The sequence below is a fragment of the Montipora capricornis genome, chromosome 11 (genome assembly GCF_036669925.1).
Source record: "Montipora capricornis isolate CH-2021 chromosome 11, ASM3666992v2, whole genome shotgun sequence".
Lineage (NCBI taxonomy): Eukaryota > Metazoa > Cnidaria > Anthozoa > Scleractinia > Acroporidae > Montipora > Montipora capricornis.
Genome location: NC_090893.1, coordinates 28,078,673 through 28,098,912, shown reverse-complemented (window position 1 = coordinate 28,098,912; position 20,240 = coordinate 28,078,673). Strand labels below are relative to the sequence as shown.

The window sequence follows — 20,240 nt, the reverse complement described above, 5'->3', positions numbered from 1 at the left end:
CTGTCCGTAACCAAATAGTTAACAGTACCGCATGTGGTACTCAAAGTTCTTAGCCCCCCCTCCCGAGTTGACCTGCGGCTATCTAATTCAAATGGTATTCTGCAAAAAGAAAAGGTCACCAGTCAGGTACCCCATACCCCATACCCCATTCCTTAGTAGTGCACCCCTCCTAAGTAAAATTCTGGATCCACCCCTTGACACACTGCGACGTGAAGCAAAATACCGCAAATATTTTGCTCTATTGGACAAGTAGGAGAATCATATCGCTGAAATTTTCTCCTTGTATATTTCGTCTTTCAGTTCCAAGAAGTAGTTCCTCGCGTCCTTCACGGCTTGACGTACCGTCTTCTTCATCTGGGAAGACACCTGTTCAGGACCCAATGACCCCCACAGTAGGGTATCGATCGCAAAGCCCTGGCGGTTTGCCTACTCAAGAGGCCGGGTCAGGCAATCAAGAGATGGGAGGAACGACCAAGGACGCACGAGATCCCATTCAGGAGGATGGAAAACCAGGGATTACGCAATTGCATGTAGAAGCAGAATCACCGACCAAAGAGGCCAGAGAGCCTATCCAAGTCAGGTTGTCCAAAGATGAGGCTGGGCAAGATCGCGTTTCCAAGGCCACTACCGATCAAGAAACTGAGTCCCCTACCTTAGAGGCCAGATTATCCACCGAGGATACACAGCCACACATTCAGGAAGAGGAATCGCCCATCAAGGAGGCCAAAGAACCCATTCAAGAGTTAAGCTCACAAGACAAAGATGCTAGGTTGTCTACTCAAGTAACATCAGAGGGTGAAAGACCTTTTGCTTTGCATAAAGAGGAGGACCCTTCCGATAGCCCCAATCAAGAATCAGCGAAACCGAATGGCCGTATGGAGAAGGTTGCTGAGCAGATGGCAAACGAAGACGACGGGATAAGGAAAGCCACACAAGAGAGCGAAGAAACTAAAGTTGAAGGAGATGAGTTAAAGGTTGATCCTGATGGGAGAACCAGGCATGTTTTCCATAAAGGCGACCTTGAAGACCTCTCCAGGGTCAAGAAGAGAGTCGAAGAAGAAGCTATACGGGAAGGAGAGCAGCCATTTTTGGAGCAAGAGAGTCAGGAGACCGTCAAAGGAGAGGAAGGACTCACTGATGGAAAACCTCTGCAAGAAAGTGCAACCCCTGGAATCAAGGATGAAAGTTCCAAAGAAGAGGCCATACCTACTCAGGAGACTATGGCGGCTGGTAAAGCTCCGTTTGAAGAGACGGGACAGGAAGGCGAAGGAAAAGCTGTACAGGAGAGAGAGAGGCCAGACGAACCTCGAGAAATACTTGGAGAGGTATCACCACAAGCTGAGGGTGGCGAAGCTCAAGGTGTTTCTGAAATAAAAGGAAATGAGAGCCTTAAACCCGAGGAGGAATATTCCAAAGAAGAGGCCCATCCAATGCAGGAATCAATGGCTGCTGGTAAAGGGCCGTTTGAGGAGACTGGGCTTGTAGTGGGCCTCAAGGCGCATCCCACTCAAGACAAAGAATAAGCTCAAGAACTGCGCGACTTTCTTACATGAACGATGCCACAACATGAAAGATAGTCTTTGTGGTTCTTAGAACTAGATTTGAATAAGCTAGAGTATTGTAGAAGTAGTTATACTTGTTGGCAGTCTGAATTTCGTTTCATTTTCGAGTCTACCAATAACGCGATTTCTTCTCCTTTTTGCTCTCTCAAATTGTTCTGTGAATAATATTATTGCGAATCCTTTTTTTTTTTCAAAAATGACTATTGTAGATAACTTGGTATTAGCCACTATGAAAAATACCATGTTACTCTTTGTTTGACCCTCCAAAGTTTTGCAAAAGCATTGTTTTTGTTTTCTCTTGGGACTTACAATGGTCCCAAGTGGAAGCAATGCTTATGCTAAATTGTGGAGGGACAAACGGAGAGTATTATGGTATTTTTGATATTGGCTAATTTAAAGCCAAAAATTAGTAAATAACTTACGAAATAATGAAATGCCATCGCAAAAAATCAGCTTTGTTTGCAACATTAAGCCTTAAAACGTGTGGGGGCCTCGACATTGTTTTAGACAATGCTTGGCCAAGGCCTCCCAGGTGATCTGGTGACGTAATTTGGAGGACTGGGAAGAAAAAATTTTAACGCCGAATCCCACAACCGCGCGCGGCCTTAGGTGTTGTTTCCAAACTCCCTGCATTATTTCCATCGCCAAAACTCAACAAATCATTCCGTGTCTACCACATTTCCTGTTACTGAATGAACATTCAAGTAGACCCGACGAGATCTCACCTCGCCTCTGCCATGTTGAATTCGAAAATAGGGAGATTACGAAACGAGGACGGCGACGGCAACGAGGACTTCATTTTAAAATACGAGTTCGCGTTATTCATATCACTATGAAACTATTTCATGTCGTTTCGCGTTAAAAATGTGTAGTAACTGTCGAGGAATTAAACTGGTATGAGTGAGTTGGAAGGGTAGACAGAGAACTGAAAATTCATCATGATGTGCTGACGTCCTCCAAAGAACCTTGAATTTGGTCATTTCACGTCGTCATTTTGGAGATGACGGCAAAGAAATGTACCAAAATGTAAAACGCATGTGCAGAACATGCAGAGCCTTTGTTTTTGTTCATTAAGCCCATTGTTTTGTAGCGTCGTCTTACCGTCGGCGTCGTCGTTTCGTAAGCTCCCTAATAAGGCCGCACGCGGTTGTGGGATACGGCGGTTAAATTTTTCTCCCCAGGCCTCCGAATTACGTCACCAGATCACCTGGTTACGTTCTCTTTCTTTCAGGTATTGTTTAATTAAACAGATTAACAGAACAGAGCTAAAGCAAGGACGACGACGACGACAGATTCGAGGACATCTTTTAACCCTTTCATTCCCAAGATCAAAACGTTCATTCTCCTAACTAGTGCCATTGATTTCTTTGTTGGGTAGTCAAGAGAATTTGGTATTATATTTAATGTCACTCCTGTTAAGCGTATAATTAGCCTCATTCTCAATGCCTGTCTGACTGACATTTCATTGAAAATGTGAGGAGAATTTACATGCTGAGCATTCCTGGGAGTCAAAGGGTTAAAAGTACAGCTTCCCCTTATTTTGATCATTTCGCGATTATTCCAAGTCGTTTGGCATCGAACGTCTGTACCAGTTTTCCAGGAATAAAATTGTTATGTAGGGTGTGGATGTTTGCAGAGGAAAAGAACAACTTTTTTCGTCAGGTGCTCATTTCGTATTGAAGACAGGAGTGGTAAAAAAGTGTACAAAAAAGTAAAACTCTCGTGCAGGACTTGCTGAGCGTTTTTTTCTATTAAACCCATTGTTTTGTGACGTCTTCGATCGTGACGGAATCGTTTTTGCTTGAACATTTTGAAGAAACATCTCGGTGCTTCCCAGTGTGATCGAGGAAACTAAAGCTGTGTTCAAATTAATGCCAAAACATGATTAGAGTAAAGATGTTTCAAGGAAACATGCTTCGCCGAAACAAGTTTTTTATTGGGTCGTTCACACCAGATGTCCGTGTGAAACACGTTTCGTGCATGGTTGTGTAACTTATGCTGTTTCATGACACTCGCATAATTTTTTTACATTTCAGCTGTAGATTGGAGCTGGAAACGTCTGTAACAGTTGCATTCATTCTTTCGTTTAGTGTTAAATTTCTACACTTTCGGAGGAGGAGGGCTATGCAGCGTTTAACGAGGAGATGGCATTTGCGCTTTCTGCGTTACAAGATATTCCGTTTTCCACAAGCTCATCTGTAACAATCGCCGGTAATTGCCGTTATATTTCTTCGTCGGCCCATATTGCAACTAGACATTTAGCCTCCTAATAGCTCCAATTTTGGTTCTTTTGGGCTCTTACCTCCTCTCGCATGAATCCGCCATTTTGAACGTGTTTTGTCGGATCATGATTGAAACTACCTCGCGAGGTTGTTTCAATCATGCTCAGAATAATCATGTTTCAACCATGATTCGCGCCTTGCACTGTCTGATGTGAACACTTTTCATAACGAAACATGTATCATTCGTGATCAGACTAATCACCTTTCGGCCTAGTGTGAACACAGTATAATACTCTGGGGTCGACACAAAACTGCTTTTCACTGGCTAGGTTAAGTTAAAAGTATGATAATATTCGTCAAATGACAACTTGATAATGAAAACTCGGGTTCTTCTTTAGCGTAAGTTCCAGCGTAACTCGTCAAAGGGAAATTCTGCTCTAATAACTTTAAACCACGCGAAATAATGTTTACAATCATTTGTATTTTAGAACGTGTTTGTATCTGAAATAAATAATTTTTTTAATGACCTTCAGATTGGAGTACGAGGGGGGAGGGTCCCCAATAGGGTTCTTGAATACCGACCAAAAATTTTCCCCTCAACCCGAAATCCCGAACGTTTTTATCGGCCAATCCCGATCCCGGTCATGGCGTCAAAACATGATTTTCAAGCCTCGTCGTCAATATAATTACAACAACAGTTTTCCACCAACCTTCATGATCCAATTGACCGTAATAATTGGCAATAGACCTTTTCGGCTTGTGCATTTTGTTTTCCCAATACAGATAAGTGATAATACTCAGGAGGCTTGGTCCTTTATTTTGTTCATTAAAAAGAGTGCATGCAGGTATATTCATGCTTGCATGCCCTCATTTTAATGAACAAAACAAAAGACCAAACCTGCTGAGTATTATCACATGATCTGTATTGCGAAAACAAAATGTACAAGCCGAAAAGGTCTATTCGCACTTATAGTTTTGAAACCGAAATGATGCGTGATTGGCCATTAGTAGTAATTGAATCTGTTCACATGTTCCACTTTGTTTAAGGTGATTCCTCAGGAAAAAAGTTGTCGAAGGATTTTCTTGAAACTTTCCCTGAATGTTCCCTCCTAATCCCTGTTTTGAAACTACAATGACAAAGATATGTCACCGTGCTTGCTTAAGGACGTTCACGCCCAAAACGTTCCCACGTACAGATTTTTTTTGAACTCACCACGCAGAATGGTAATCATCTATTTTTGCCAAAAAGGCAAAAAGAAAATGGGGGGGGTCACCGTGATCGTTTTCGAGATCATAAGATACACTTTTAGACGCTTGCGTTATTTTAAGACGAAATTAGCTTACAACTGTCAGCAATAAAAAAGCTACATTAGTGAAATTTAGCTCAGGTAAACGTATTCAATTCAACATAACTAATATAAATAAACAAACTTTTGCAGCTGATGTCTTTTCCTGAGGTGAAATAGACCTTGAAAAACGATACATAATAGTCTAAGAAAGAAAAGTTCGGTCGCACGAGAACATAAAAGGGGAGATATTTGTCACTTCTCACGTACAGATTTTTTTTTTTTTTTTTTTTTTTTTTTTTTTTGCTAAAATGGACAAAATCAGGAAAGGAAGTGATCTACGGAAAGAAAAATGGGGGTCACGGGGCATTCAAGAGAGTAAAATCCCTGCGAAGTTCTCAACGCGATTGTCTATTCACAACGTCACGCCATTGCGTGACATTTCCGAGAAGACCTGGATCCACAGCTATCCCATAATGCCAAACGCTTTCACGTTCCATTCTTGTGGAAAATGTTTGCATCTTTAGCACCGCGTTTACCTTCCTAGTCTGCCATGCATCACGTGTGCGTGACATGCGCACGTCGCCTCGATTCATGCCCAAAGAGAATTCTGGGTAATTCTGCCATTCCATGACAAGGAAAGACTCCCGATTCTCTTATTTCATAGATTTTTTATAAGTGTCGGGCCACCCAGTCCTACCAGAAAAATCCAGCCTCGATTGAAGGTTTTAGCTTTCAAAACTTGCCCAAATTGTATCGGTAGGTCCTGGAATTCGTCCACAGAAAGGCCAGAGAGACAACTTCACTCGTGAACCCGCCATGTTTACAACAGAGCCTTTTAGGCGTCCCAGTCTGCGTGAAACCATCTCTCACCTCTGGCTGGAGAAGACCAGACACGCGCGCTTCGAATTCTTACCTTACGAGTTTATGCCCGTAGAATCTGTTTAACTGAAATGTCAATTCCTTGTAACTGAACCAGCATCTTATTTTTAATGTTTGTAGGCTACGTATCGGAGAGCCAGAACATTTACGCATGCGTGGAAGGAATGTTCGAACAAGAGAGAAAAACACAGTACCTCCAGACCCGGCGCTGGAGCGTCGTACCAAACGAGTCATCCCGGGATTTCGGCCCGTGCGATCGCTTTTGGACGCAGTTGGCCCTTCGCTGCTTTCTGCTACCGACCTTGCCTCCCGGTACGGCATTGAGGGAGAGATATGTCGGCCCCTAAACCATATGTGACAAATCCCACGCCTACTCACAGCTCCAAACCGCCCTTGTCAATTTAACGTAAGAATTCGATGGCTTAGATATACAAGGGAAAAGTCATTTTATCTGACATGTGGTAAGCACTGAAGGTCGCAAAATACAAAGTTTGCGCACGCGCCCTACTAAACTTAACATACATACAATCATGCATTTCATCTCGAATTTCAGAATAACTACAGGAGCTTATGTCGTCGAGACATTACGTTTGCAGCTAAAATACATAGCATATACAGATACATACTAAATACATAATATTTAAAGATATCTTCATTAAAAGGAAAAGCCGCTGTACAAAATGCGGCCCTGGATTCTCTTTTAAAACCAGTAAACCCATAGGTACGGATAAAATCAGGTAGCGCATTCCGCAACTTAGCTGATACGTAGGAAAATAGAGCTAAGACCATAACTGGTTGTTCTAGGTTTATTGAGGGACAGAATGGAATTTTCGCGAAGATCATGCATAAGAAGAGGACGGGAGAGAAAACGTATTTTTCATATAAACTGAAAAAAAACCATACTTTTATAAAGTAGTATGAGGAAATTTTGAATGCGCTTATTGCATAGAGATGTAGAGTTTGACTTTAGTAGTAGGAGGACAGGTGATCTGCAAATATCAATCTCGATAGTTATTCTCTTATTTACATTATACCGTTTCTTTGACACGAGGATTATAGCGAAATGAAAGCACAACTTTCTCGCGAATTTTCTATGATAAAAACTTGTTCAGAAATCCAAACTCTTCGTTAACAGCACACACCAGGCCTACTCCTGTGTATCTGGTTAGAAATCTTTTCCTCTGGCCGCGCTTCAGCCATTCGATGAGGGCTGGTCTCGTGCTTCTTAAGTTGCCTCGCTCATGCCCAAAAAGAATTCTGGGTAATTCTGCCATTCCGTGACAAGGGAAGACTCCCGAGTCTCATTTCATAGATTTTTTTATAAGTGTCGGGCCATCCAGTCCTACCAGCAAAATACAGCCTCCATTGAACTTTTTAGCTTTCAAAACTTGCCCAAATTGAATCGGTAGGTCGTGGAATTCGTCCAGAGAAAAGCCAGAGAGACAACTTTACTCGTGAATGGCCATGTTTACAACAGAGCCTTTTAGGCGTGCCAGTCTGCGTGAAACCATCTCTCACCTCTGTTTTCTTTCAAAGGCTTGCCTTTACCCACATTCCAGCTTAATGATGCCAGTCTGGTGGCTTGTGTAGACAAAAATGGCCCGAAAAAGCAGGTATAATATGATTACTCACCAGATTTGAGCCAACTTGCTCGTTCTCCGTCGGAACACAAACTGTTGACATTTGTCACGTGATGCTTAAACGTGAGCCCACATATACTCAATGCAGCAGATGTTTTAATGATATCTTCTTATACGACAAAGCCAAGTGCTGCAGACCGTTTATCGTTAAAAAAAAGTATTAAAAGGCAGCGAGCTCTTGGTCTAAAAGTGCTAAAAGAGATCACTTTCATAAATCGCTTCAGTGGACGCGACACCATCCCACCTCGGCGAATTAGAGTACCTGCCGCTGTTATTGATTTTTGTAAAGGCAATAATTTACAAATCCGTAAGTGTGCTCCGTGCTCTGAAAAATATTTTTTAAAGGTTGCTGGTTCTGCTGCTGAATGATTTTTATGGTGGCCTTTTATTGGATTATATCAGCTGCCACAAGAAGCTTCATAGTTGTGAGCGATCCGTGATTGTGATGAGCTTGTTGGGATCTCTCCAAAGCATTTGATTTAATTCAGTATCCACTTGTCTCTAAGCTTAACTTAATATACGGCAGTGAACGATGCCGCAAGTTGAGCTTTACTGAGGAACTATCTCTCAGGCAGATCTCAGAGAGTTAAGCCTTTGGGGACATGTGCTTATTATAAGCTCGGAAAGCGCCGATCTGGCCAGGCTTGGTGTCCCGCGCATGGAAGTGTTATTTTTAAAGATGTCTTTTTCCACATTGAGAGGACCAAGCTTAAGGCTTATGCAGACGACCATCAGCTTTATTACTCCCACATTGATCCAAAGTCCCCAATGTTACTATTTCAACTTTCTGCACTCTGTGCGTTCTATTTTTCTAAATAGGGATTGATTGATGTGCTCTCATCCAATCAACGCGCTGAAATATTTTATTGTATATTATATTAGCAGTGGAGATGATGTAAAAAGTGCGGAAGAGCTTTCAAGTTAGTCATTTTTATTACTCGGAATACCTTTAAGATATCCGAGTTATAATCTCGGTTGACTTTTTTGGGTGCAGCAAAATCCACAATAGAATTAGGACGCGGAGATTTCATTGGTTAAAAGCTATGCTCGATAACTTCCAGATGCAAAACAATCTTATGAGCACACGAACCTAAAATCTCGCGAAGGGCAAACATGACGAACACAAAACCGATTTTTACACTTCAGTGATATTGGGATAAACTGACTGAAACCTCTTGTGACATTTTTTCATTCTCTCTTTCCCGGGTGAGCGCTAGGAAAGTTCCACTTCCGTCCAAGAAGTCCCTCTTGGCACCAACAACGCTTTAAGACGCCATTTTGTTTTTCCTCGTCAAACTTGAAATTTTTCAAGTTTTGCCCGAAAGCTGGCGCATTTGCTATGGCTGACAGTTTCCCTTTAAAAGAAACCACAGCTATCTGGGCCGGCGCGGATTTTGAAAAACAACAAAAATATGGCGAGTATGGCGAAATCCTTTCTTTCTCGTTCTTGCCGTGGTCTTGGAAATGCGTAAACGTCTATTGTGACTAAAACACCTCTCGAATACATAAGAAGACAAGCCTAAACGCTCGTGTTAGTGATTAGGCCTAAATCCTCTTTTAACATTTTAGCTTTCATTTCACGGTTCGGTTAACTACACTTTTCACGAGTTCGTGTAAAGAAGATAGCACTCGTTTACTGATTAATTAATTAAGGTTACCGTATACCTTCAGGGGCAGTGTCTTGCGTCCGAGCAATGTAGCGCGTCCGGTTTAAACTGCAGATACCTAAACCCCCATATTAAATTAGGCTTAAAGAGCTGGCTATCAAACCATATCAACCACCTACCCACGACCCACCCACCCACCCACCCGATTTAGCCTCACCCGAAAATAATCCTTAATTGCACGAGGGAACATTGCGATTGCATTTTTATCACATAAAGGGCAAAATTATCAAGGAAAGCCCCTACATTGCCGCGACAAATGACAATCAACACGGTCCTATTCAGTTAATTAAAGTTCAATTCAATAAATCGTTGCTGTCAACAGAAATAGCACTTGAAGTGTATTTTAATATGTGGAGAAAAAGGTAGTTTAATCTGGAAGAAGATTCTCTTGTAACTTCGCTTGCTCTGGATGAGCAACTGTTAACCAATCAGGATCAAGTAATCATGCCCTCTTGATTACCAAAAGAGCCCTCGCGATTAAGGAAAAATGCCCTCTGTCTCAGCCAAACAGTATTCGGTTATTTTGCCCCGTGTGTAATAAAAAAGAAAAAACGTTTATCTGTTATGAAAATTCCGTCCGTTGAAGTTGTATGATAACAGCTATTAAACTTATTTTATTTTTATTACTTTTGTTACTGATGAGTGAATTATGCCTAAATGAATAAGACTCCTTTAGGCCTTGTTTTAAATCCAGATGTGTTACCATGGTAACAGCCTGCAGAGCACATTGACTGTCAAAAGTATAAACCTTCGTGGTAACACTTATCAGTTTATCAGTGACCAAGTTCGAGCTTCCCAGTAAAAGCTGCCTAAATGTGGGAGAAATGGAAGTAAAAGTGCTTAAAAACTGTCTTCAGTCACCTTTGAAATGAGGCCTTGTTTAGGTCACGAGGCCTTGTTCACACTAGCTAACTAGGTGGCATTGTTCGGTTTCCAACGACTTAAAAAACTCAAATAACTTGTCTTTTATTCAAGATGTGAAAAAAAAAATTGCATCTTAAAAAGGAAACAAGAGGTTAATGAACCCTATAGCATTCTTTTAATTTTAAAAAAAATATACAGAAAGAAACCATTAACTATATGGTAACGATAATATAAATTTGATCATTAGAAAATTTCTATACGCTCTCTTCACTTGTTTATAATTTTGGTAAAATTATTTGCCTTCCTCTGTGCAAAATATTAACACGAAATAGTCAAAATTATGTGAGAAGAGTTATTTAAACGTCGCTGTAGTTTCATCGGGTTTTCACTCCAACGCAGTTTACTCGAGTCTGACTAGCCGGGAGGTGTTCGCTAGTATACGATCGAGGATGAGCTAATTTGTCAATTACCCCAGACAGCCAGGCCCCGTTTGTAAAGAAGATTACGACAGCGAATTTTAAGCCAGTTTTATCGGATGGTGAAACAAGTTACATCCCAGTCACCATCGTCGAGTTCGAGATTCATTCGAACGCGCATACCGACTGGAACCGAAGTTTACGGCTTAGAGCCGAAGATTGCCGACTGGATGGGGGTGTCCGGTGCTTGACGGGAAATGCAGGGGTTTTGAGCCGGTTCAGAGAAACCAAAATGGCGTGGCAACCGGACCAAGACGGTTTACAGCAGATTATTCAACTTCTGAAGGAAAGTCAAAGCCCAAATACCGAAGTACAGCGGGCAGTTCAACAAGTATCCTTTACATTACGTGTTGCGATGTTAAATTTCAAAATAATTTCGGAATTTGCTGAAATATTGGTCATTTTTCCGACATGATTTGGCGCGTCACACGTGCCTCCTGAAATCAAACCGGTCGCAGTCGAGGTCCATTTCAGTCGCATTCCTTAACGAAATTGCCTTTCAGAAACTCGAGTCTTTAAATCAATTCCCCGACTTCAATAATTACCTGATATTCGTATTAACGAAGTTAAAGACCGAAGGTAAGCATTAATGTTAGGTACTGGCGAGTGAAATCTAAGTTCCGGTAAACACGGGAACGGAACGATCACATGTCGTGCAAAATTTCCTCTACGTCCATCAAATGCCGTTGAAATTGACATTGTTTGTTTCTTTGCTTCCTGTTTCATTTCAGACGAGCCAACACGTTCCCTCTCTGGTTTGATTCTTAAAAACAACGTCAAATCTCACTACCACACTTTCCCTGATCCGGTGAAAGAATTTATCAAATCAGAGTGTCTTGAAGCTATCGGCGATCCTTCGCCGCTCATACGAGCGACCATCGGGATTTTGGTAACAACTGTTGCTGCGAAAGGAGATCTCACGAATTGGCCACAGCTGTTGCCTGCATTGTGCCAGCTTTTGGATAGTGAAGACTATAATGTATGCGAGGTAAACGAAAGAAAATGGCCTATATTTTGAGATTACGACAAAGTGTCGTTCATTACAAATTGAAAACTAAAATCTGGCAATAATTTAAATCTCAATTTTATCTCCCTTCTCTACAGAGAATTCCTTTTTCGACAAGAAAACCATGAATGAATTAGTTATTTTTCCCTGCCATCATCATTACCAATGCAAGAACTTGAAGAAGCAAAATATCAGTTTTGTTTCCAGACAGAACATGTCCTAACATGACGCAAAAGTCTTATTAATTTTGTTCAGTAGCAAAAAAATATCTGCAATTGACACCCCAGTAACCAAAAAAGCTAGTGTTTTATTCTTAAAAGACAGCAGATAGTTGAAAATCCAACACCAGGGAAATGCTTGTTTATCTTTCAGCCTGACAATAATTATTTGCTCTTTCAAGGCTTGCATAAGTGCTGACAAATGCCAGCTGGGCTTAAATTATTATTGTATAATAATCATTTAATTTCTATGAAGGTGTTAAGAGTTGCTATTATTTTTTTCTATTATGATAAGCACTTTATTTCTATCTTACTATAGAATAAGGATAAAAAGGATTATCAACAATGCAATATTTAATTAGAATAATAATCAAAATCTTAATATTGTATTTTTTAATCTTTTCAACGAAAGCATATTTGTTTGAGGTTAAGAGTACATAAAGGCTCAAAAGAGAGCTTTATATTGGACAAAAACAATTTACATACCTTCCAATATACATTGTGGAGCAGTCTTATTTTGATACCTGATATTGTAATAGAAAACCTTGAGCTCTATGAAAATGAATTGCTTGACTGTAAATTCTGCTGTAAAAGTGCTGGTAAGATTTAAAACCTTCTGGGAAATGCCATGAAGCTTGCACTTTCTCGGTTTCATACTCTGTGCTTATAATCTTGCCATGCAACTTAAACCCTCTTGTTTGCAATTGGTGCAAATACTATCCAATTGCCCCACTCCAGTCAAATTTTGTTTTCTGTGGAGGCACAGGAAAATGGGGAATTGCAGAACCACGACCAGAACTGTTTGGACAAGATGGAGAATCAACAAGAAGTCACATTTCAATAATTTAGAAATAGTGTTTCCCTTCTGCAGTGGTAGTTATCTCAAGGACAAGAAAAACAAATTGAACATGTTAGCCATGGCTTCCACAATTTCTAAGCCTTCTTTTCTATTTTGGTAATTCTTTAAAAATTATAAATAGAAGTAATAAGACGGTTTCAAAATTGGGAAGCTAAGCCTGAAGAATGGTTGGGAATTCTATTCACGATCCTGGAGCAGAGTTAAATTCAATGAACCACCAATAGACCATTTTACAGTCATGTGCTCAGTTGCTAGGCCTTTGAATATTGGCCAAAGTTGACCTTGTTTTTCATACAGACCTCACCGCTTTTCTCACAGTATGTAAATCATCATCATCTTTTCCTTTTCCCTCTGAGGGAAATAGGGCCTTGCGTTCTCTCTCTCCAAGCTTCTCGGTCTTTCGCACAACAACCGGCTTCTGTCCAACCTTTGAACCCAAGTTCACCTTGTTCTCTCTCTACCGTTCTTCGCCATGTCTCCTTCAGCCTACCTCTCCTGGGTCTTCCTTCTGGGGCCCATTTTAAGGCTATCCTTGTGTTCTCATTTACACTTTTCCTCAGCACATGCCCAATCAGTTTCCAGCGCCTAAGTTTTATCTGCTGAGTGATCTCTTCCATATTCGTCTTGAATCTTATCTCTTCATTCGTCACTTTCATGTAGCATTACAAAAGCGTGATTTACATAAGAAAGGCGTTGTGGTTTGTACATGTATCAAAGCAAAGTCAACTCCAGCCTCACTTTTGTCCAAAGGCCTGGTAACTGAGCGCAAAACTGTAGAATGGAAAACAATGTTAATTTGACTTGCTAATTTCTGCTTTAATGTAGATGACGGTAATAGTAATAACAGATTTTGTAGTACTCGTAGTACAATTCCTGTGGGTCAATAATAATAATATTATTGTTTTTGATCCAACAATATTAATTTCGTTCTGTTTGATAGGGTGCATTTGGGGCTTTACAGAAGATCTGTGAGGATTCTGCTGAACAACTTGACAGTGACGCTCTAAACAGGCCACTCAACATACTTATTCCAAAGTTTCTGCAGTTCTTTAGACATGCAAGCCCTAAAATAAGGTCTGTTATTTTGTTTGGTCAATAGATTGATCTTGGTTTTTGCACCCATAATTTGCGGCCAGGCTTTTTAGCAGAAAGTAAGGGTGTGGTGTTTTGGGAAAATCCAAAAACAAATTTTGATCTTAGTTCGTTTGGATTTTTCCCTACCAAAAAAGTGCAGAATTTGAAAACAGATTCTTTTATGCTCAAAATAATAAGAAAACAAAGCCTAGTCTAAAATCTTTGAAAATAATACCAAAACTTATTCCTGATCTTAAACATTTACAAATGGTCTTGATGTTGACGTATGGTGGTGAAGAGTTCAGTTTGATCCCAGTAGCAAGTTGTTTATTACGTCATAATTTCCTTTAGGTCGCATGCTATTGGTTGCGTAAATCAGTTTATTGTGACTAGAACACAGGCTCTCATGGTGCACATCGCAACTTTTATTGAGGTAAGCCAGCCGACTTGTTGTATGATGTGATTTCACATGCTCAAAACTGTTTTCCTAAGATCTTTTTGTAATTGTTTTGTTTTTGTATGTCCCTTTGTTATGTTTATCAATATTTCTCAGTTAAGTTACATATAATTTTTTAATTTTATCACATTTTAATACAATACATGTACATGTATTTGTGACATTTTTACCTAGCCGCAGGGCTGCCACTAAGATTTCAAGTTGCGTGCGTGCACAATGACACTGAAATTTAACACAACCGAAACCTCTCAAAGGTCTTTCAATGCAAGTATTCATTAATTAAACTTTTTGGGGAAAAATTGAACTTACATGTACATTTACAAGGACACTGTCATTTCACACAAACGGAAACCTCTACACTGTGTAGAGCCTAATCGGTTTGACCTCAGCGAAGAATACGAGTAAAATGTAGTAGACATGGGCTGACTAGTGCCAAGCCCCTATGTTAGCTGAGGTCAAACTGATTTTGCTCTACTGTGACATCATGGTTGGGTATTAAGGTGTTTGTTGCCCTTTTTTAGAATCTGTTTGCGCTTGCTGGAGATGAGGACCCTGAAGTCAGGAAAAACGTTTGCCGTGCTCTTGTCATGCTTCTGGAAGTCAGAGCAGACCAACTCATTCCACACATGAATAACATAGTTGAGGTACATGTACTTTGTAACTGTTTTTTTTTTTTTCATTTGGCATTATTGCAAATAAGTGGAAGTTACAGTGTACAATAAGTCAACACCCAGTTGTAGAATAATATGTTGTTGGCATCTTCCTTCCTCTACTGAACCTGGATTTCATCTAATGTCTGTAAAAAAACTGCTGAAAATGGTGAATGATCGAGGGGATGAAGGAAATGTGCAGAAATGTGTGGAAATGTACGGGAAGTGCAGGAATTGAATCGTGGGGTATAGATGAAAAGTAAACAATAAAATTGTCTAGTTATGTGAGAGCACCACTTCTACATTTTTGTCTATAACCTGCTTTTTAAATATGGGAACAAAATAAGCTCAACAAATTGACCTGCTCTCAACTGTGTGGCTTTATACATGTACAGTTGTAGCTACAGTAAGTTGGTAGAGCAATTGCACCAGCATTGCAGAGGTCATGAGTTCAAATCCCGTCGAGGCCGCCTGAATTTTCGGATGCCTATAAGTTATGGAAATTTGCTTAAATTGTCCACTAAAGTGCGGGGAACACCTCCACATTAATATTTTTTATCTAGGGAAGGGCGCATACCATCACAGCAAAATTACTCTACAATTTTGCCCAGTATCTTCAGATTGAAACAAAATTCTTGATGACAAAAAAAAAATCAGTTTTTCATTTCTTTATTAATTTAATTTTGTCTAGCAAAATAAAATAATGTTGCGAAGGTGAAAAGTAGTCACAGATATTTTGGTGATGAATGGCAAAAATTCAGTTGCAATAATTATTAATAGTGACTGTATTGGTCGTAATTTCAGGCCCTGCTTTTAACATTGACCTTTTGTTAATGATCGTCTTCTTAGACAGAGAGTACTTAAGAATATTGGAAGAATGAAATTGCATAATAAGTTTTTTTTCAAAAAGAACCTACAGCTGTACAGTATTCCTTTCGTTTAGCACATGTTAATGAGATCTCAGGGCAAGATGATCTTCTTTTTTGCTAGAGAGTACTAATAAGAAATACTTGAAATACTAAATAAATGATGTAAAATATTATTTTTCTTGTTGGAATAGTAAAAAAGTAGTTAAGTACAGAAAACACAGTCTTACATTTTGCTTTAATTTGTAGTACATGTTAATGAGAACACAGGACAAAGATGAGAATGTTTCACTCGAAGCTTGTGAATTCTGGTTAACACTGGCTGAACAGCCCATTTGCAAAGAAGCCCTTACTCCTCATCTGCCCAGGTAAAAAATCAGTATGTGGCTTAAGAATGTAAAATGTGAGTCTTTTGAGGATAAGACAAAAGTTGTACAGTACCACTCAATAGTCAGGAACAATGTACAGTACATACGTGTACCAGATATTATAATTATAATTGCAAATAGTTTGATGCTACTTAATGGAATTACAATCTATTTCACTCGATTTGCTTCTTAAGCCAATAATTTGACAAAGGTTTATCTTTCTTTAAAGATTGTTTGCGTTCAATTCAAATTAGCCAGAGAGCAGGCTCTTTTGTACAAAATGTAAATGTGGTGCGAGCGGCAAGGCTGTGAGATTTCGCCGCAAGAGGATTGGGGCGGGAAATAAGAGTCTGCATCCAAGCCACCCCTTTTTGGATTCTGCCTGTTGGAATGTGACAAGTCGTCATTTGCATTGTGTCAAATAACCATCCAATAGAAACAACAAAAAAGTGTCAACAAACATGATCTGAAATAAAAACAATCATGCGCGTTTCGTGGCAAATACCAACCTTGTTCATGCCTTGTGTCAAAACTCCAACGAAAGTTGTAAATAATTATAGTGAGCCAAAATGGCTTTGTTTGTTAATGCTGTTTCAGTGTGAAGTACCGGACATGTGTGGAACAGACAAAAGTGGTTGCATATCTTTTGAAAATCTGCACCAACAGTAGTCAATGTGAAGTGCTAGCATGGCATCTGACAGGATGCGGTGATGCGGATCCGCATAATTCCCTAAAATCCGCATCCTCCGCGTAATTCCAATATTTTCCGCATAAAACAGAAGAAATGCCTGATATTAGTGATAAAGCAGCTACTTACCATCCTCACAAACACAAAAGCCAAAGAGATTGACTATTTTGAAACGCTTATTTTCCTGAACATTGAAGAAAACACACCATTTCGTTTGCAAGATGAAAGTTCGTAAGCAGTTTCTACGCATTTTTCTGCAATGAGCCTGGATTCTAGTTAAAACGTCTTCATAACATACCCTAGGCTCGAAATTTGTAAAAAAAATGCAACAAGGTATGAAAATTTAGCCGCAAGTTATAGTAACAAATTAAATTGATCATTTGTAAAAGTAGAGAGAATCATTGCGATGGTTATTTGCGATGAAGTTGTACAAAACAAAATAGGAGCCCGCAATACGTATGTGTAAAAAAACCGCTGAAAATGGTGAATGATCGAGGGATTGGATCAGTGGTTCAACCACAACACAATTTTGCTACATATCTCCAAATTGAAACAAAATTCATGACGAGAAACAAAATATTTTTTTATCGCCTTATTTATTTTAGCAAAACTTTTGGCAAAATGCCGATTACTAACCCTTTTATTTAAACGGTGAAAGCTGCTCGCAAATTGGCGATATCACAAAGGGAAAAAATTCAGCCGTAAATGCAACTGTATTGGTCGCAATTTCGAGTCCTGATTTACCATAAGCATGTAAATACATTGGATGGGATTTATTATTAGTTCTATAAATTGTTTAAATTTCTGCATAATCCGGTGTAATTTCCTCATAATCAACGCATGTTTACGCATAATATGGCCAAAAATTTTCGCGTAATCTTTAAATTTTTTCCGCATCCTATCAGAAGCCCTGTACTAGCAAGATGTGTGAAAGGATTGGATTTAGTAGTTGAAGTTTTAAATATTGTTGTTATTAGCTCAATGCATTGGTCTTGTATTACCGGTATTCAGGAAATTGGCAGATATCATACAGTGTACTTAATAATGTGTCACTTTTTTTTGTGTTCACATCAAAAAGTCTTGTCCATTTTTCCTTTATTTTTTATTTTAGGCTTGTTCCAATTCTGGTCAATGGAATGAGATACTCCGAGATTGACCTTATTCTTTTAAAGGTAATGCCACTGAACTTAAACTACACATGACAGCAAAAATTATTTCAGGTGTGAAAGCAAGGAGAAAAATAAAAGAATGGCGAGTTACGTCAGAAAATACCCCAACACAAGGATGATTTTGACAATTTTCGAAAATGACAGCTTAGTTTGAGGTCTTGGAAAGCTGGAAAAGGTCATGGAAAGTCATGGAATTTAAAAAGCTTAAAAGAGTACAAACCCTGTTAGGAGAGTTGCCGAATTTTTTTGGAATCCTATGGACCCCAGTTTGGCCAAATGAATGGGTTTGTGGACCGAGATAATAATATCTTTGTTTAACAACTGCATTGCTTACTGATGATTGGTTGCGTGGGAAATCAGGGGCTTCCATCTTAGGCAACCAGTTCCTAGATAGAATAGCGTCCCCATGGCTGGCACAACACGGCAACCCAGCCATGACCCCCCACACCAGTAATGTTAAAAACAGGCACCTGTCACGCTGAACTTTCAGTGGGAAAAAAAGGTGGGATTGTTTGGATGCCAAAACAAACTCTAAGTGAACCATGTTGGAGGACAGAACTCCTCACGTTGCCAGAACAAATGCCACAAGTACGATGCATGGCTCCAACAAACCAACCACTGACCACTAGCGAAATGGTTGCCCTTAACTTAGTACTGTTGTTGACTCCTTTAAATTGCATTTAAATGGATGGAACTTCTGAACTCCTGACTTGACAAACCTGTCACACAGCATTATTTTGGCTGTGTTGTGCTTTGATGCCAAAGCAAACTTACGGGGTTATCAGCTCTGTGTGATGTAACGTGATTGATTGGTTGATGGGTTGATTAACTCTGAATTATTTTTTGTTGCTTTCAGGCTGACAACGAGGATGATGAAGCTGTCCCAGATAGCGAACAAGATATAAGACCAAGGTTTCATAAATCCAAGACACATAGTCAGCAACATGAACAGGATGGCAATATTGGTGTAAGAAATTAAAAATATATATGATTACATGATTGTATATATACTGTATACAGTACATGTACAATGTATAATATATCAACAGTAATAAATTTCTCTGTAGAGCAAACAGGTTGATACATCAAGGACATAGAGGATATTACATGGCCGTATGGAGATACAAAATTTCTCTTCGATTGTTGAAAAATATTTCACGACTGAATGCAGCAAATGAGTGAAATATTTTTCACCATAAGAAGAGAAATTTCGTATCTTCAAGCGGCCATGTAATATTCTATTTATTATAAAAAATACATTAACACCAACCTCCAGAATGAAATACTAAATGGTTTCACTAAAGGCATCGAAACGCGCCATTTTTAGTTGCAACCATAGAAACAGTGATCTTTTCATGTGTGAAAATAACATGTTATCTTCACGTGTGAAAATATCATGTTTTCGTGCGAAAGCTCTCTTGGTATTTCATTGCTGTTTATACATGTATAATAAATACATGTATTTCAAGATCCTCTGGTTCAAACATTTTGATCAATAATTATTTACATGTAAGGCGGAACCTTGAACTTTATATCAACTTTACCAATATAACAATGTTCACTGATCTTCTTTGCAGGGCGACAGCGAGGATGAAGATGATGATGACGATATGGATGATGATGCCTTGTCAGACTGGAACTTGCGTAAGTGGATACTTTCCTCTCCTGTAAAAATGCTGAGTTTCAGGAGTTGCAAATTGTGAACCCTCTTCAAGTTCTGTCATTGGCCTTTGGAGAATAGCTGGGTTTGTGGACGTCATGGAAACTACATGTATAATTATGAAGTTATGGAATTTGAGATATACCTTTATTGATACCAAATACCATTGTTTTGCAAGCCAGGAAATCATTGAAGATGATTCTCGGGTGTGGTTAGCATTACATCTACAGTTGCAGGGTTCTTGTTAAGAGCCGGTAACCGGTTATTTTTACCGGCTGTTCAAGTTATTGTTACCGGCTGTTTCACTGAAGTATTTACCGAAATTATCCAAGGAATGTTCATCTGTTCAAAGGTGAAATTACATTTCGTTTCTGGGAAAATATTGCTTTCCCCCTCCAACCAATCCTGTGAAGATATCTGGCACATGTTATCGCTTCGAAAATATACCATTTGTTAAAGCAATCCAGCTTGATTTTGTCAACTCATCCCTTGAAACGATGTCCACCATGTTTCCTTCCCATTCCTCCCGCGGCCAGGGGAAACCCCCCATAACCATTATTAAACGTTTACAACATGGCATCCATGCGTGGAAAACGACAGAAAGGTCTTTGGGAGTTTAGTTTTCA

At 39.5% G+C, this 20,240-nt stretch overlaps 2 protein-coding genes and 1 long non-coding RNA gene across 4 annotated transcripts in view; 2 read left to right on the top strand and 1 right to left on the bottom strand.

Moving 5' to 3' along the window:
- The window catches only part of LOC138023653 (NFX1-type zinc finger-containing protein 1-like), a 98,541-nt gene extending 96,536 nt beyond the window's left edge, over positions 1–2,005 (top strand). The window contains exon 27 of the mRNA XM_068870694.1: positions 301–2,005. Coding sequence (XP_068726795.1) covers positions 301–1,523 — 1,223 coding nt within the window. The 3' untranslated portion in view covers positions 1,524–2,005. The remainder of the gene's footprint in view (positions 1–300) is intronic.
- An 8,808-nt stretch (positions 2,006–10,813) lies between these two features.
- LOC138023567 (transportin-1-like) overlaps positions 10,814–20,240 on the top strand; it is a 35,217-nt gene continuing 25,790 nt past the window's right edge. The window contains exons 1-10 of one of the 2 annotated variants that reach the window (XM_068870572.1): positions 10,814–10,930; positions 11,103–11,178; positions 11,331–11,587; positions 13,623–13,756; positions 14,108–14,189; positions 14,735–14,857; positions 15,979–16,097; positions 17,897–17,957; positions 18,811–18,921; positions 19,532–19,598. In XM_068870572.1, coding sequence (XP_068726673.1) covers positions 10,832–10,930; positions 11,103–11,178; positions 11,331–11,587; positions 13,623–13,756; positions 14,108–14,189; positions 14,735–14,857; positions 15,979–16,097; positions 17,897–17,957; positions 18,811–18,921; positions 19,532–19,598 — 1,129 coding nt within the window. In that variant the 5' untranslated portion in view covers positions 10,814–10,831. The remainder of the gene's footprint in view (positions 10,931–11,102; positions 11,179–11,330; positions 11,588–13,622; positions 13,757–14,107; positions 14,190–14,734; positions 14,858–15,978; positions 16,098–17,896; positions 17,958–18,810; positions 18,922–19,531; positions 19,599–20,240) is intronic. The other variant, XR_011126713.1, reaches the window with a different exon arrangement.
- Positions 12,200–17,195, bottom strand: LOC138023568 (uncharacterized). Its single transcript, XR_011126714.1, has 2 exons — positions 16,915–17,195; positions 12,200–13,453 (listed from the first exon to the last, which is right to left on the bottom strand). It is a non-coding gene; the product is annotated as an uncharacterized lncRNA (long non-coding RNA).